The sequence below is a fragment of the Penicillium hordei genome (genome assembly GCF_028827395.1).
Source record: "Penicillium hordei strain IBT 12815 chromosome Unknown utg000003l_segment0_segment0, whole genome shotgun sequence".
NCBI lineage: Eukaryota > Fungi > Ascomycota > Eurotiomycetes > Eurotiales > Aspergillaceae > Penicillium > Penicillium hordei.
Window position 1 is genome coordinate 1 of NW_026623144.1, and position 12259 is coordinate 12259.

A 12259-nucleotide genomic window follows, 5' to 3' on the forward strand; every position below is an offset into this window, starting at 1 on the left:
CCCTAAACCCTAAAAAAAAATCTCGTACGAGAAGTAATTCTAGTCTACTTATAGCCCTACTTTTTTCTCCTATAGTTAAGCTAAAGTGCTAATTCTAGTCTACTAGACTACGCCTACCCCTATATGATAGAGTAGATATAGATTTAATAAACGAAAGGAGTAGGGAGAGTGACATTTAACTTGGGGACTCGAAGAGGCCGAGAAAGAGGAGAGGAAGGGGGAATCTCTATATGGGATTTTTGAGTTCTTTTTTGAAACTTCATCCAAGTCTTTACGACTCTGGCTCCTTAACGCGTGCAAGGGGATTTAAGCACGAAAGATGCCTATCCTGATGAAGGGCATCGCCACCATTCTTATAAGCCCTGAGGACCTCAGCATCCCTTTGCTTGATTGTATTTATCATGTACTGGATGCCATCAGTGGCAAGCTCCTCTAGGGCTTTCTCATTGGCCTCCTTGGCTTCTTCCTGAATCTCATGAAGTCGCTTCAGCCAGAACATGTATCTCCATGGCGAGAATCCAGCAGGTGATCGCTGTCCGAGCCCCGATTCGAGGAACTCCTCACCACCCTTGCTGATGTGGCTAGGGCAGTCGTTCCAATACACTTCTGATAGCAAAAGGAGGTTGTGGCTTGCTATTTTCAGCCAAGCAACAGCAGCTGGTAACAGATGAAAGACCTCAAGTTGCTTAGTACCTCGATTGACGTCTTCCTCGTCTGACTCTTCCCCAGTGCGAAGTGCTTGAGGGCTTTCAAAGAGAGTACGGAAGATCAGAAGAGCAACTTGGCATAGCCTATCCTTAGAGACACGAGTGGATGCAAGTTTGGCCAGGAAAGTTGCAAAGTTGAGACGGTGTGTTCCCGACATAGAAGCACCGTGATTGACCCAGAAATTAGTCATATCGCCAACCAAGAAGGGGAGATCGTTCCACAGTGTGCCGTCGACGGTTCTTGCAATATCAATCCCATAGTCTCCGCGCGCAGGTCTAATCAACGGCCCCATTCCTTGAATACGTAGTATGTCGAGGACTATTCCCTCATGTTCAGGTGCGTTGGAGGAGATGTTTCGACCAAGCTCGTAGTACATATACCACAGGGAATGAATGTGGCCTTCAAGGGAGTCTACACCATCTCCAATATCGCAGTATCGGCTGGTAACGACCCAGGTGCGGTTACTGAAGGCCATGTCTCGAACCTCTTTGAATTCACCCCGAGCGACAGACTGGCGTGTACCTTCCTGATCTCTGCGAGCATGGTCGATCGTTGCGGTAGAAGGTGTGTCTCTAGGCAGAAGAGAGCTCAGCAGAGAATCACGGAGGTGGTCCATTTTGGAAAGCTGGCAATGATGAATGATGGTTCAATTAGGATTCATATAAGAGAAAGAAGACAGTGGGGAAGTGAAAGAGTCGATATAGTGGAACCAGACGGGGATTTAAAATCGCTGTAGGGGTCAACTCGAACGAGGGGACAGAGGGATTTTTCTCCCAGGGTTGGGATCCTCCAGGACCCCTACTAGGCAGCAACGTATGTTCTGACAGGCTGACAGCGCAATATCTGAATTTGGACTCGTGTATGCGCTGATAGGCTGAAATATTTTCTGTGTTGGCTGTCGATCAGCCGGTAGCCAAGACAGAATTACATGTCGATCATGCAGTCATCCAGCAGGCACTACGTGACAGATCACAAACCCTTCGTTGCTGCGAGTAAGTCTCCTACACCTCTCTGAATCCACTTCCGGGGCAGTGCACCTGGGTTCCCTTGTATGCAAAGTGGGGGATGAAGCTGAACTACGAGTGCTGAATCGACCCGTATGCCGCAGAGCATACAGCCTTGAGCGTTCCTCTCTTCAATATCTACAACTCGGGTATACTTTATATTTTGAATAGAATACACTCCTACACGCAACAAAACTAGCAGCTAGTTTATATTAGAAAGCACCATCATCTAGGGACGCAAAATAGTGGCGGTTGTAGATGGGGGCAATTCAGGGCTTGCTATCCAACACGGATGGAAAACCAGCCGTTTCTACTCCATAGCGTCAAATCCTGTTCTTTTGTTAATCCCAAGATTCTCATGTTTCATTTGCCAACTAATCAGATGATAATCAATCCACTCCAGCGAGCCTGTGTTGGGATCACGGGACGTGTGGTCACCTGACCCTACGTGCCAGGACTTCCAGTAGCTAGTTTCTCCCTCTCCTTCTTTTCCCCTCAGCCATATAAGAGTCTCCAGCTATTTCAGTTAGCACAATACAGTCGTATTGCTCTCTCTCTCTTCTCCTAGCTCGCCATTAGCCTGAGGCATAGAAGAGATACAAGGCCATTGGCCGACTTTTCTTTACCCCCTTAGGAAATCATCACGTCCGCCCTAAATATCAAAAGTAATACTGGAGCCTTTAGGTCTTAGTCCGTCTGTAGTTCCTCCTTACACCAAAATAACGATTTCATCTCCACCTCAATGATTTCTGAGATTATATACTATACGAAACTAAAAACGAGTCTTCATAATGACAACTTTGTCAATTTTGGTCTTTCTATTTCAAAGGACCTTTGATGACCATATATAGTATTTAGGGTTTTAATTGTGACACCAAAATTAAAGATTATTTCAGCGCTAGGCGAGAATCAGATCCAGGTCGGGCCGGATCACAAAAGACTTAGCGAATGAAACTTAGCGCATGAAAGGAATTGATCACCGGATGAAGTGTTACATCGTATGAACGCCCTAGTTCGTCGGACTTCCGCCCCAGCCTTGTAGCAGGCCACAAGGCTATGTATGCAGGGTTTGCGGCTCGACCAATGGGGCAGATCAGTAGTACCGTTAGCAATGAGCCAATGATAGCATTGCCTATTCTATATCCCGTATGGACGACATACTCATCTATTCGGGGATCTGAAGATCATTATACCTCCTTCCAACATCACCGAGAATGTAACGCCACCCAGAACTTCAATATTTTGCTATCGGATTGGTTGCCTCGATCCTTCTGCACGGGTTATCACACCCTAAAGTACTACAATTACCATCAACTCGGCTACTCCACCTAAAAGATCATACCAACTAATAAGTTGGGATTTTTTGGATACGTAAGACATATCTTTCATTGGATAGCGTAGGTGATCTTCGACCGCGGCCCCAATGATGACTGCATCGAATTTGAGGATGGTATTTGTCAAATATAGCAGGAAGTATCCGGCATTGTCTATATAAGACACCTTCACGGCGCTCCAATTTGTGAAGTATCAATCTCATCAACACCATTTCTATCTCAACTACTATACCGCATTCTTCTACAAGACCAATATTCCACCATGCAGATCACCAGCATTGCCATTTTCCTCTTCGCCGCAATGGGCGCGGTTGCCAGCCCCATCGCGACCGAGTCGGACGATCTTGTTGCCCGAGATGTACAGCTTAGTAAATTCGGAGGAGTAAGTTGTTCTTATGAGATGTCTATATAGAGATAACACTAACCTTTCTAAACCACTTTACAGGAATGCAGCTTGAAACACAACACGTGCACATACCGAAAGGGTGGAAAGGACCACGTAGTCAATTGTGGTTCGGCTGCCAACAAGAAGGTAAATTCCGATTCAATTTCAGGCCAATTTATCTGTTCTTATCATTCAATCTTCATCTACAGTGCAAGTCTGATCGCCACCACTGTGAATACGATGAGCACCACAAGACGGTTGACTGCCAGACCCCAGTTTGAACCAATTATAGCGTTCCGCAAGAAGCAGAATCCTTGGGTGTTTTGATAATTCCCTAGCTCATCATAGGCCTGAGATGGTTCATGTCTATCAATGCTAATGATCATACGTCAAGGAGGGCTTGGAATAAGCAGTGGATTCTGTCTGTGTTGGAGTGATATATTCGTACATTCCAAGTGTTTCTCTTGGTTTGCAGTTCTTGTTATCACCACACTCGTTCAGTATCTAGCTAGCTCTACTTTTTATCAAAATGTTGCCTATTGACTGCCTATTCTATTGAATAATATTACTAGTACCAGTAGCATTTCTGACAGTTTCCAAGGTTGTTGGCCAGCCGTAGATTTCGTTTACCCCGACCTCTCGCAAAGTTGATTTAACCACTAGACCGAAATCCGAATCCGTACCCAGCCTAGTGGATTGTGGTTTAGGATCCAACTCGCAAAGCGATATACAGGCTACAGCAACTATATATATCCGTGTATGTACATGTATGATGTCCCACTTCCTGAAAACAACTTTGAGTCTCGTCAAGGCCTATCGTGGCCTAGTTGCCGCTCATGTTATTAGTATTCTTCAATAATCCCGAATTCCTAATGCCTGTACTATCCCATTGCTAGAGACCGCCTTAAACGAACCCATATCCAGCAATGCTGCTATACTCGGCAAATCCGCCTTCATGCATACCGCAGTGCGGGCATTCGAAGTCTGGCTGAGTAGTTTTACCATCTCTCTCCGCGCGTCTTTCTCCCATCCTTCCTACCTTAGCCGCAAGGATGCAGGTGCGACACAGCCCTGGTATGTGAACGTACTATCCGGCATGCATACTCTTGAGATCTGACGTGTAAAACTCAGTTGGCGGTCATGAAGAGTGAGAGGAGCGATGCCACTGTCCAAGGATATGGGCGGAAGACCTGACCTAGCGGGGCCCCTAGAAAAGCGACAGGTTTACAGATTTTCGATCGCATCTCCCACAGAACTCTTGCTAGAAATGCTTGTTCATTTGATTAATTCGCTCGCAACTAGAGAAATGGTAGGCTGAAGGGGTTAAGCCATTTCCCTCCCCAATTGTCCCGTCTATCTGGAGCCCATAAATCCCTTGTACTAGTACTAATGGACCGGTCAAAACAACCAAATGGCCCACTAAGCAAAGACCACATACTTATATACGACGTAGCGATTACTTGATTTTGAGGAAATGACTTTCACGTATTATTTACTGAGATAGCTGCTATTAGATTATCCTCTATTCGCGGCTAGAACTGAGTGACGCTTGTCCTACAAATGATTAATAAAATCCTTACGACGACACCTTTGTCAACTTTGATGCGCTGCTTCCAGCGTTAAATATAGTAACGTCTTCTATTTCATTTCCGCCTTACTAGTTGTCTGTACGACTATACCCTCCCTAAAAGGGCTTGGAGGGGCTTCGGCTGCTAGTATTTAATCACCTTCCTATCGCTATTAAGCGCTCCGAGGATGGCAAGTATGAATTTTGCAAGTCAACAAGAGGTCTGGCGAACAGCCTTAGTGATCTCTCTAAAACATCTACCTTCCGGTGGTATAGCTAGCTGGGTCTAGAGGTACTCTAGCCCGGTATACTAGTGGTTAAGCAGCGCTTAAATGACGAATATAGCGCGTTGCTAGTCTTTAAAGACGACCACTTTATAGATCGCCACTACAATTAGTCTTTATATAAGTCCTTAAATTTCCATTGCCGGGTCCTATTATACTAAACAGCGTTACTTGTTGCAAACTCTATCCTCTGGCCGCTATTCTATTATCACACTGGTGAAATGACTTTCGACTTAGAAGGCATACAAAGTAGCTAATCGTCTTTTCGCTAACTATATTCTAATAAGGTTAGAGACAGTGATTTGGCCTACGTATATAACTTTATTAGTAAGATAGAAAGAAAAGTAGTAAGTTATTCTAAGTCTACTTGTTAATTGCTTACTAGAGTGTGACGGGCGAATATAGGTATTGATTTCTCTTCCCTTCCCTGGTGAAGTGGTTTATGTAGAGAATATGATATAACTTGAAATATGCTTTCCTTGATTTAATTTCTGCATATTTGGTCAGGAAAGTCTTTTGATACTCTCACCTAACTATGATGCGTAACGCTTTTGTATATAAGCTAACTGTGTCATGTCACGCACTATATATATCGGAGTTTAGTCTATCTGAGCATAACGCTCAGATATAGTGGTCTTTTTGGTCTAGTTTGTAACTCGCCAGTCTAGGGGCAGGTTGTAACAAACTGCCTAAAAATCAGCTTCATGTGCCTTTCTGTTCTAAAGCCTTCACCATTCTGTATGCCCACCGTCGGCTATTATTGTACTCCTAGTCATAAAGCTGCTCGCGTTGCTTATAAGGAGTAAGGTAATACCACGAAGTTCATCCGGTTACGCCAACCGTCCCACTATATTCTCAGATTCCCATATCTCCTTTGTCCCCGGCGTCTTATCTATGACTATCTGGGCTATAGGCGTCTTTATATGTCCGGAACTAAGGCAGTTTACTGGCTTCCCCTCTGCCTTCCTTATCGATCTTGCCCCATTCCATCGTAAAGCTTCTAGTGAGTTGGATCATAGCGGCCGCCGATAAATTATAGACGATATCATCCCTTGGTTCGTAATCAATCCACTCATACTCGAAACTAGTAGTATAGACCCGCGGGTTTTCTTGTTGAGCATTTGTGCTACTGCAGCCGTTGCAGACGTAAAAGCTCCAATGTAATTGGTGCTGATTACGCGTTCAATGTCAGCGGCAGAGTGAGCAGTCGCACCCCCGACGTGGTTTACCCCAGCTGCCACCACTAAGCCATCCAGACGATTCTTGTCTTCGGCGATTGCAGACATTACCTGGTTGCTGCCATCCCTGTCGCGGACATCCATCCGCCGATAATGGAGAGACCCCCCAAATTGGGGATTGGCTCGTGCCCGTGCAGCATGAAACTCCTCATCAGGCTCGGGTAGCCGATCAAGACAATGCACTATAACTCACGGCTCAATCGGTGTCCGAATCAATAGTGAGAGCATCACCTATTATGGTAGCGCGGACTTCGAGCTCATCTGCACACACGACGCCTTCTTCAACGCCACTTGTACAGCTCCTATTTTTGAAATCCCAGTTCTTAGCTCTAAATGGGTGTGATGCTGGAATTAGGAAGGTGCAGTGTATGTTGAGATCATATCAGATGCAAAGGTGTAAGGTCGAACTGAATGGTATATTCAAAACTGGAAAACCACTGGTGCAAAGAATAACAATCGAAATTAGTTGTTTGTGCATGATCTACCATTGGGAGGCTCGTATAAGAATTTCAATGTCAATCATCAACCGGACCCATTCTTCGTTCCCTACATCAACACTAGTTAGATACTCTAGTTTAGTCCCGATTGATCTTCTCGTCCTACAGCGATCTTTCATCCGAGTTACTGTGAGAGCCTGTCCCTCCCAATTCGTTAGCCAATATTCCCAAAGAACTATGCTTCTTGAATCCGACACAACTTGCAAGCGGATCAGGTACAAAAAGACATTGAAGGGCGTGCTCAGCGTACTCGAGGATAAACCAAGTATAATCTCTGCACCAAATTTCGAAACTAGTGACTCCCTCTACGCAAAACCTCAAAGATAGAGTGGAAAGTTAAAGCTCGAGTAACAAAAGAATCGACTGCGTGCCGGAAGATAAGAGAACGGATAGTTTATACTAGAACACTGGTTCCATTCCATTCTCATCCTAATTATGCGAGGTCTTCCCAATCCATCTAATAGCCTAAATGACTAGCTGCTGATATGGATAATTCTTGATTCATGTTTCGGGTTCAAGGTTAAGCCACTCTTCGCCGGAGGCTTTTGGGACTCAATTAATCACGGCGTTGAGGCTATCCTCAAGAATCGTTAATGCGGGCTGTCTTCGTTTTGTTCAAAGTGCTCCCTCGCCCAGGGGCTGCGTAGGCGAATGGATCTTCCCCTGTAGAAAAAAATGAATGGAATCGGCACAAGGAGAATGGAGATGAACCCTAAAAGACAGGAAGCCCATTCATAGTCCAGTTTCTCATACATCTGGGTGGCAAATAATGGGAACCCAGCACCGACAACATTGCGCGCCAGAATGACACCAGCAAGAGCCGAAGCGGAGTATGTTTGATAACTATCCACAACGTAGTTCAGAATACTCAGAATCACAATATAGATTCCGGCGCCAAAGAATGACGAGGCGATGATTGGTACAACCCAGTGGACCGACCGATAACTTGTCCACCCAAACCAGAATAGACTGATGGGAATGAGAATCGCACCCCCACGGGCCATCCACATCCGCGCCTCTGGAACACCTTTGCCACCATTCTCGGCAACACGGCGCAGATAATATCGTTCTTGAAGTGGGTAAAAACAGAATGCAATCAACGGTCCAATAGCCATTCCCAGGAAGGCAAGTCCCTGTTCACCGGTATTGAATGGGTGTCCATTCGGGGCGCCGAAAAACAGAGGGATTGCCTCATTGAAAAGATACACCAATCCGTATAGGAAGCCATTGTACATTGCCGAGAACAACGTGATAGGCTCCGAAAAAAGAAAACGAAAGGGACGCGTGAGGGTGATAGCGAATAGCACGTGCAACCCTTTTCTATCATTCGCATGAAGGTCGGTGGTGGATTCTGCAGATAGGAGATTTTCCTTCTTCATCTGCTTGCGCGCGCTTGGTCTTATTTTCAAGCACAGTGGTGTGTCGCGTCTCGGGAATTGTGGTTACCAACAAAACCCAGACGCCGCCCGTAAGTGATTTCTTATGAGTTAGCTACTAAACCTATTTAGGACTGCCCCACTTGAACAAAGAAAGTCATTTGCTACTAAGCCTATTTAGGAACTAGGTTAGAGCTTCAGTACATATATTCTTCACTCCAGGCATTCCTCCTTCTTTTATTTTCTTCTACCAATTTCTAATAGCTGGGCTCTGCAACACAGCTTTACATCTCACTCTTTTTTTTCTTAAACTTAAGTCTCAAGTGTTCACAACTCGGCTCATCCTTCTTGTCCTCGCTCCTATATTTGACGCAACCATCAGATCCCTGTTCTTGTGGCCTGTGGCACCAAGATGCCGTCCTATAAAGTCGTCAAGAAGAAGGCAACGACCAAACAAAAAATGATGAACGCGATCCTCGACTTACAAAATCAAGCGCACAAGCTCTCCTTCTCCCAGCTAAAGGCGTCAATTGCAAGTCTCACGTCAACAATTCAAGCAGACCAGTCCGAGCTACCGACAGTTGCAATTTCTTCTTTGAATCTTGGCGATATCCAAGTTATGCTTAAGTTGAATCATTCACTAAGTAACCTTGAGTTCCGCAACAAACCTCCGGTTGAGCTATCCCCGATCTGTAGTACGTATCCCTTAAGGAATATTCAAGCTAATGTAACATATGACTGACTTGACCCAGCCCAGTGGTTGGACATGACGAGAAACGCATTTGGGAAAAGCGAGCCAAATGAAGCATTAACTCGGATCACTCTGAACAACCTGCTTGTGTTCGCCCATCACTGTGTCACCTCGCAACCTGCCAGCACTTCTACGGACTTGAACATAAATGATTTGCACTTGAATGCTGAAGGCTTATGGCGGTATGGGCCGGTCACATATAAGGGTCTCAAGTACGACCTAGTTGGGCGCCCAGACTATAGCTTATGGTATGGCAACGAGGAAGACGTCGCAGTTAGTATTGTTGTGGTCGAAGCCAAGGGTAGCGCAGGTGCATCAAGCGGAGTCTCACAAACGCTTGGCTATATGGGTTGCGTGCACAGACGTCGGAAGGACCTCCAGAAATTGGATTCAACCGTATACGGTGTCGTGTCTGACGGCCAGTGGTGGGTCTTCTTAAAAATCAACAATGATTCAGAGGTGAGTAAATTTTACCATCACATCATACATATTCTAACTTGAATAGTGGACGGAGCATATGATTCCTGCTCGTCTTGGTAATTATCAAGAGGTGCTTGGTTTACTTGTGCATATGTTCCGTACTGCTGCGACTATGTCTCCTGTTCAGTTAGAGAAGACATCAGTCCAGACCCATTCAAAAGAGTCGTCTGGTGTTTCGTACATGGGGTTTGATCTAGATGCAGAGGAAGAGAGTAGCGATGAGGAAGAGGTCTAATGTTTCTGTTCTATTCTGTTCTTTTTTTATTTTTATCTCAAATGATCAACCCCTTCCGAAAGCTCACAGTCATGATAAAACAAGTACCACTTTTCCTAAAACTTAACAATGGAATGATGCGTCGTCCACCTAAGCACCGGATCCAAAATACGTTCCCAATAGGTAAACGGACCCTAAGGCGAAGTGCCTATGGATGGAGCCCTCGCCCCCACGCAGAAGTGACCTCAGTTTCTCCATAATATTCGACCCCTCAGAGCTTGACACAAAACCCAGTTTATGGTGCCGAAAAAGAAGCATCATTGGTAAATGCTTGGCGGTAAATGACTCCACTTGGGTTTTCCTTATACCCACTCTGTCGGTGAAGAGATGATTAGTAAGAATAATAACACTTCCAAGGATTCGACATAATTTCTTCCAACCGGTGGTGATGGATCTCCCGGCCCATGTACTTAATTTTAATATCACCACCCTTCCCATTGAAATCCTCCCATCGGATTGATCCAGTACTCCATCGAATCCGAAGGATTTGACACCTTCGGTAGTATCAGGGAACCCCTGTGTTCGTGCCAGGAAAATCTGCAGGAGTCTGCCACGGGAGGCGTGGGTCAGATTTCGGTCTGTCAGATCTCATAGGAACAAGAGAGAAACGCGAAGCTCTATCGCCACGTGACTACTTGGATCAGCGCTATTTCTGGCCGCTCACGGGATAAATAACTGTTTCTCTCTACCTCTCCCTCTTTCCCTTCCTCTTAGTTGAGTAATAACACAATCAATATCATTGCATTATGATCCACATAAAATATCTCCTCATTTCTCCCTAAAACGCGTTCCAACTCCATTGGGTCCCATTCCCGAGCCCGTCGCATTGGGAGGTCGGTGTACCCTCTGGTCTCCCATAGTCCGAGCTGTGAAATCAGTCTCACTGGTCGCGACGTCATCATTTTCTTGGAATGGTGGGCACTATCAAATCAAGCTATGCCTTTTGTTCAAAATACTCCCTTCTGCATGGAAGTTCCACCCAAACGTCAATTGTGCGATTGCGGCGCGTTTAGCAAAGGCGGTTACAAAATTCAGTGATCTACGTTGTTTACCACAATTTGAAATCCCCTTATATTGCGGTTTAGTCTCTAGCCTTCCGTCATATGCTCGTTTCCGTTATATGTACAGTTCCGCGAGGTCTAGCTCTCCCGATCATATGATAGCGGCTTGCGGCCTCAATTCTAGGAATTGCAATCAACATTTTAACAAGTATCCAGCATCTCAACAAGAGCAGCCTTCTCGTCCGAAGTGATGGTAAGATCATAGACTGATTTCACCTTCACCCACATCTTAGCATAAGTGCAGTAATATGAGGCTATCTCGACGTCAACCATTTATAGATCACACAATAAACACGGTTTAGGACGTACCCAGTGGGGGCTTCCAAGATTCTGGGCCTTTGTCGCCCTTTGAGGAATTCACGTTGTCGGTGACTGCTAAGAGCTGGGGGTTTTTGAGGTCATTGGCGAAAGCTTGGCGATCTGCTTTAGTCCAACTGGAGGCCCCGGACTGCCCATATTCATTAATAATTTAAGTCGTCTATTTTGTCAGATGAGCCGATCTTACCTTCCATGCGTTTGATAATGGGACGACATGGTCGATGTCAACATCACTTGCAGCTGTCCAGGTTTCGCCATCATACGGAGAAAACCAGGATCCACTGGTAGCACCGCAGCTAGAGCTTTGGACCACATCGGTTCCATCCCGTTTGAGGATCGTTTCGCGTGTGTCGCAATTTCTGTCAACAAAAATTTTGAGCTGCCAATACTTCAGAATCACAGTAATCTTACTCACCCGCTAATAGTAATCCAGTGCGGAAATTCGTCACGGCTATATCCATCCTGCGATCCCTGTGCAGCAACGGTCAATCCTGCCAGCTCACTCGTTGCAGTAGACGTAGACGGAATTCCAGGTGGTGATGGGGCAGGCAACGCTCCGCCTAGGAAAGGCTGAAAGGCGAAGGCCAGAACCCAGGCAGCGCGAGATATGCCCATTGTTGTTTTCTTTAGCAAATATCGATCGTTTTTCGATTGAACTGTGAATACCAACTGGAATGCGATGAGTAATCAAGTCTACAGTCAAGCATGGGTAAATACAGTGCATCTCCAAGTCGGAACTATAGATTTTATACTCCGGCTTTATCTGCAAGGTCGAGTCAAACCCCTCACATAAACAATGCTAATCCAAAACCGATTCCTTTCCAAATGCATTGTAACGTCGGCTCCCGAGTCTTGGCCCGGGACTTGGCGTTGCACGTTGATCAATCATTGGCTTGCAACTAGACAGCGCGGGAAGTGCGGGAGTTGTGCGGGAGTTGTGATTGATAACAAGCACATCATTCGCCGTAGATTCATATACGAC

The 12259-nt window shown here is 45.6% G+C and overlaps 6 protein-coding genes across 6 annotated transcripts; 2 read left to right on the forward strand and 4 right to left on the reverse strand.

Moving 5' to 3' along the window:
• Positions 1-271: 271 nt before the first annotated feature.
• On the reverse strand, positions 272-1324 carry N7537_005249 (DUF3632 domain-containing protein; the record flags this gene model as incomplete). Its single annotated transcript, XM_056896306.1, has 1 exon — positions 272-1324. The coding sequence occupies one exon, from the start codon at positions 1322-1324 to the stop codon at positions 272-274; it is 1053 nt and encodes a 350-aa protein (XP_056752091.1).
• Positions 1325-3308: 1984 nt separating this feature from the next.
• On the forward strand, positions 3309-3712 carry N7537_005250 (uncharacterized protein; the record flags this gene model as incomplete). The annotated part of the gene is made up of 3 exons (XM_056896307.1): positions 3309-3428; positions 3492-3578; positions 3641-3712. The coding sequence occupies 3 exons, from the start codon at positions 3309-3311 to the stop codon at positions 3710-3712; spliced, it is 279 nt and encodes a 92-aa protein (XP_056752092.1).
• Positions 3713-6215: 2503 nt separating this feature from the next.
• On the reverse strand, positions 6216-6848 carry N7537_005251 (SDR family oxidoreductase; the record flags this gene model as incomplete). The annotated part of the gene is given in 3 exon segments (XM_056896308.1): positions 6216-6366; positions 6381-6702; positions 6752-6848. Coding segments are annotated over 3 exon segments (570 nt in total), but the record flags the coding sequence as incomplete, so codon positions are not given.
• A 759-nt stretch (positions 6849-7607) lies between these two features.
• Positions 7608-8252, reverse strand: N7537_005252 (uncharacterized protein; the record flags this gene model as incomplete). Its single annotated transcript, XM_056896309.1, has 1 exon — positions 7608-8252. One exon carries the CDS (start codon positions 8250-8252, stop codon positions 7608-7610), a length of 645 nt encoding a protein of 214 aa, XP_056752094.1.
• A 553-nt stretch (positions 8253-8805) lies between these two features.
• Positions 8806-9859, forward strand: N7537_005253 (uncharacterized protein; the record flags this gene model as incomplete). Its single annotated transcript, XM_056896310.1, has 3 exons — positions 8806-9088; positions 9146-9603; positions 9650-9859. 3 exons carry the CDS (start codon positions 8806-8808, stop codon positions 9857-9859), a joined length of 951 nt encoding a protein of 316 aa, XP_056752095.1.
• Positions 9860-11100: 1241 nt separating this feature from the next.
• On the reverse strand, positions 11101-11892 carry N7537_005254 (HNH endonuclease family protein; the record flags this gene model as incomplete). The annotated part of the gene is made up of 4 exons (XM_056896311.1): positions 11101-11213; positions 11269-11407; positions 11465-11636; positions 11693-11892. The coding sequence occupies 4 exons, from the start codon at positions 11890-11892 to the stop codon at positions 11101-11103; spliced, it is 624 nt and encodes a 207-aa protein (XP_056752096.1).
• Between the last annotated feature and the right edge of the window lie 367 nt (positions 11893-12259).